The sequence below is a fragment of the Nerophis lumbriciformis genome, unplaced genomic scaffold, assembly GCF_033978685.3.
Source record: "Nerophis lumbriciformis unplaced genomic scaffold, RoL_Nlum_v2.1 HiC_scaffold_591, whole genome shotgun sequence".
In the NCBI taxonomy this organism is placed as follows: domain Eukaryota; kingdom Metazoa; phylum Chordata; class Actinopteri; order Syngnathiformes; family Syngnathidae; genus Nerophis; species Nerophis lumbriciformis.
The window spans coordinates 1-5,000 of record NW_027316801.1 but is presented as its reverse complement, the minus strand read 5'-3'; the positions used below and the strand labels follow the sequence as shown (position 1 = coordinate 5,000).

The 5,000-nt window shown below is 40.5% G+C and overlaps 1 protein-coding gene across 1 annotated transcript; it reads left to right on the top strand.

The window, feature by feature from the left end:
- The first annotated feature begins 444 nt into the window (after nucleotides 1-444).
- Nucleotides 445-4,957, top strand: LOC140678430 (interferon-induced, double-stranded RNA-activated protein kinase-like). Its single transcript, XM_072912765.1, has 6 exons — nucleotides 445-829; nucleotides 976-1,090; nucleotides 1,180-1,313; nucleotides 1,395-1,506; nucleotides 4,630-4,703; nucleotides 4,795-4,957. Exons 1-6 carry the CDS (start codon nucleotides 723-725, stop codon nucleotides 4,949-4,951), a joined length of 699 nt encoding a protein of 232 aa, XP_072768866.1. The 5' UTR covers nucleotides 445-722; the 3' UTR covers nucleotides 4,952-4,957.
- The last annotated feature ends 43 nt before the right edge of the window (nucleotides 4,958-5,000 follow it).

Sequence of the window (5,000 nt, the reverse complement as noted above, 5' to 3'; positions counted from 1 at the left end):
AACCAGTTTTAGTTTGAACTTCATAATATGAGGTTTAACTTGTCAAAGAAAAAACAACACATTTCTGGGAACATTTCATAAGAACTGGCTCGTTATACTTACCTAATAGGAGATTATTTTTCTCGTGGAAAAAAATTGCTGAACAAAATATGTTTTTCTTTTTAGAGAAGAAAAATAAACAAACGTAGTTTTACTTTTTTGAAATGTATTTTTTTCAGTGTACCAGTTCGCGGTCTCATCAAGAAATAAACAAAAACAACTTGTTGAGCCTTTAATAACGTCTTCTAACTTCTGCACGATATTCTAATTATGAGATGCACTTTATAGGTTTAGTCACCGTAATAAACAGTGCTGGGATGTGAACTACATTTCCTGTGAGTCGTAGCTGTACTGTTGACTTCCTGGACGTTTTTTGTGTGGTGCTTTTTTTTTTTTAAATGTGTTAAGATTTATAAAAACACACGCTATTGGCGCTTATTTTGTATAAACTTCATCATCGCACGACTTGTTCTTCTATTTAATAAATGTTTAAATAGAAAGTTATGGATTTTTGGATTACACGTGAAGGCACCATTCGGAGGGTGACTGGTTTTCATTTCGAGAACTCGAAACCGAAACCTATGCGTGTGCTGGAGTTGACACAGCACACTCGTATGGGCGCCGACCGCCGAATAATTCGGACTCTTAAATATATTTTTTTTACACATGACGATTAATTAACGATGGATGCTGACGATTACGTAGCCAAACTAAACACTTACATTCAAAGACATGATTTGAAACACCACTATGAAGACGCAGGAACTGAAGGCCCGGATCACATTAAAAAGTGAGTTGAAATAACATATTTGGGATGTATTTAAGGAGTTGTTCACTAATGAAAATTGATATTGTAAACAAAATACTTCAATGTTGTGTGTGTTCAATTGTTAAACGTTAATGCAGTGGTTGTGTGGAACATTTTTGTGTTCACAGATTTGCCATAAAAGCTGTTGTCAATGGTAAGGCCTACCTAGAAGGAGTGGGAAAAAAAAAGAAGGAAGCCAAACAAAAGGCTGCCAAGCATGCTCTACAGGGCTTATTGAAAGAGGTTATTATTTAGATGGTCAATAACATCACTTTATGTGTTTATTTTTGTGGTAACATTAAATTAATGTAGATTATGTTGTATGTTGACAGACAGAGAGTGCATCAGATTCCTCTGTGGGACTGGTCCATTCTCATGATGATCATGTATCCTGGCTCCATTCTTACGGTAAAAAAATCAACATGCAGATCACCTGTCACGAGTCCACCAAAGGCACGACTTTTCAGTAAGTTACAATAATGTCCTTATAAGCTATGTTGCGCAGCGCTATAGATTACTGTTTTAGACTATATGTTTTGTATAACAGATGTAGATTTTTGGTTGGAAAGATTGAGTATCCGGATGCAACTGGGACAACAAAGAAGGAAGCTGAGGAAGAAGCTGCAAAACTTGCTTATCTTAAGATAAATGCTTCAGTGGTAAGTAATCATGAATGGTAATCTTGTACACACATGTCTTTTACCTCCCCTACTATGCAAAAAGGGCCTTTTTTTATGTTGTTTAATCTTAGGAGATGCCACAATATGAGACACTATGCGATACATTCAGGAGCTGACTGGGACAAAAATTTACCGCTGGACTTTTTGTTTCAGACTGGCCCGCTGCATTCCCAGAAAGCCCCAACTGTTTTACTATTCAACTTAGTGGTGTCAAAAGTATTGATACTTTGGTGCCAAAACGTAAAAAATACATCCATACCTGCCTTTTTCAGTATCGTCAGTGCTGGATACGGCAAAACACCCCCCCCCCCCCCCCCCCCGCTAGCTGCATCAATTCTCGACGTCTTAGCACTGAGTTAGTGCAGAAAAATAACATGTGGTCTTAAAAAATATATCCAGTGTTTCCTGTATATTCAGTTATTCGTGGAAGACTGTCACATATGCGGATTTGGCGCTTCACTCATAACAAATTACAATGGATCTGTGGCAGTGTAGCACAACTGTAAGTGTGGCGTAACTCAGCTCGGTTTGCCAGGGCAGATGAGAGCAGAGCTCCGCCACCACAAGCCCAGGTAGTGTACCTTACCACAGCGTGAACTAAACCTCCATGAGTGTGCAATCTAACTTTTATTACTTATGTAAGTGCTAAGAAAACACAGCAAGGAGACACCCTTCCATTGTTTGGCAACTTTTTGAAGACCACTCGTTTACTTATTTCACCGGTGAGACAAAGTGTGATTCATGGTGACTCACAGTCAGTATGTGTCCATGCACTAAGTTCGTCCAATTTCTCAAATAGTTTGTCTCTAAATAAGCATTGTACAACCCATGGAAACACCTTAATCTGTTCGGTTTTTGTAAAGTCGGACTCATACGCCTGGGTAATGCGATTGAAAACCAGATCTTTCGACCGCCATAGAGGACCCTTCGTATTGCGCATGCGCCAGTCTCAACATGCGGGATACAACCCGGAAGCAGATACCATTCAATAAAAATATAAACAATTGTAATGAAGAGGAGACTTTATTTGCTTCACAAAGTAAAAGAACATAACATTTTAAAGTGCATCGATTAGGGAAAAAAAATAGACAGATTTATTTAGGAGGGTAGCAAAGGGAAATGTAAAATTGAGACTCCCAAACGAAATACGAATGAGATGAAGGAGAACCAAGCAGGTATATTAAAGGTGAATATTAAAGTGCACACAAACCTCTTCACGCTGCATTTGTACACTCCAAACAATAACTCTGTATTCCACACAACTGGCTAGATAGTCCAGAACAATAGCAACCTTCATGTGGAACAGTATCAGTCTAGGCACGAACAGTCTTTTCCTTCGGCTGTAAAACTCCTTCCATTAATCCACAGAGCCTTATCAATGAACTCTGAGACATTAGAAAATGTTGTTACCATGATTCTCCGTCTGAAAATTCCTGCGAAATAAACTCTCTGCCGCCGGTCTTTCTTTGCTGCGCACCTTCATCTGCTCCAATACATTCTTGGTAGTAGCGTCTCGTTCGTAGCGCAATATAAGATAATTTCCTGATGCTGTCTGCAATTTAACATCAGCATAGCCATTACAGACGTATTATTTGTAATCTGTCCCAATATTACAGCGGACATCACGTACTACTTGTATGGGGCTGCCGAACCCTAGTGTGAGGTCATAGGTCAACCTGAAAAGCAATACATTTATCCGCGCTAAAGGGAAATGAGCCCCCCCCACTTCCATCGAGGTGATTTTTACTGTTTTATTGACATTTTCTTCGCTCTATGCAGCACTCATTTTTAGTTTCTCTTTTCACTCCATGCAGAGAATTAACAGCGAGACAGCAGGATGCGGCAACCAAACTTGATAGTTGATATTGTTACGTGATTGGCTGTTTAGTGTGTCCCTCCCATTGCTCAGAGATCACTGACTGTTTTGTTAGGTTATCGGAGCGTGAGTTCCTGTGTTCATAGAACCAACCTTGCTTCACAACTTTCTGATTCTTCCGACCAAAAAATATGTATACAGTTTATCGAACGTTTTATCAAACATATTTTTTATTGATATCGATTATGTGTCTATCGCCATATATATCATACTTGCCAACCTTGAGACCTCCGATTTCGGGAGGTGGGGGGTGGGGGGTGTGGTCGGGGGTGGGGGTGGGGCGGGACGTGGTTGTGGCGGGGGCGTGATTGGGGGCGTGGTTAAGAGGGAGGAGTATATTTACAGCTAGAATTCACCAACTCGAGTATTTCATTCATATATGTATGTATGTATGTATGAAATACTTGACTTTCAGTGAATTCTAGCTATATATATATTTATTTATTTTATTATATATATAAATAAAATAAATACTTGAATTTTAGTGTTCATTTATTTACACATATACACACACATAACACTCATCTACTCATTGTTGTACTTGAAAGTACAATGCAATACAATTCCGGGGCAATGGCGCCTATCAAATACACAGTAATGAAAACACAGTTGTTCTACTAACTGTACTGTGTGTTATGAGAGTAGAGTATGTGTGTGTGTGGCCCTTTAATAGGTGACAACATGTGAGGTGAAAGACGTCAGTGAGTGTGTGGGCGAGAGAAGAGAGGGAGCGGTAGCGAGTGCGGGGAGGGACTAGTTGGTTTTGTGTTGGATTGGCTGAGTGCAAGCAATCAATAAAGCAAGATTTGCAACTAATCGCTGGACTCATCATTCACCCTAAAGTCGTCCGCTGTGGAGACCCACTGCCGGGTAAGGTGAAAGGTGTTGCCTCGAGCATACATCGGCCCTGGAGAAGTGTCTCCCCTGCGCTCTTAGACTATGGTCTCGTTCTTCTGCTTCGTCTCCTTGTGTGCGCACACTGGACTCAGCTCCGCATGGAGCTGGAGGGGGCGTGGCCTCCAGCTCCGGCTGAATTCCGGGAGATTTTCGGGAGAAAATTTCTTCCGGGAGGTTTTTGGGAGAGGCGCTGAATTTCGGGAGTCTCCCGGAAAATCCGGGAGGCTTGGCAAGTATGATATATATTGATATTGTTTTATTGCCCCAGCCCTATTAGTAAGGAGGCACCACTCTACTAAAGCCATCACTATTATTTTATTTATGTCAAGACTGGAGATGAGAAACCCTCTTCTACCTCCAGTCAACAAATAGAAGACATGAGGAAAAGTATATCGGAGATTTGGTAAGCACACACTATTGGTATCATTTGGTCTGATAGCTAACAGTTTGTTAACTGATTTGATCAATATCTACCTGTTTCTTTGGTACTGCAGTGGCAAGACACACAATTTGAAGACCAAAGATGACTTTGTTGAGCCAAATTTTATCGGACGCGTCCTCTCCATCTGTCAGAGAACAAATCGCATTCCTAATTTCATCGAAATGGAGAGATGTGGCCCTCCTCATGACCTTAGGTATTGCTCATCCTGAGTATAACATCCCAATCTCTACATTAATGATGTCAAATGTTCCCTTCCTG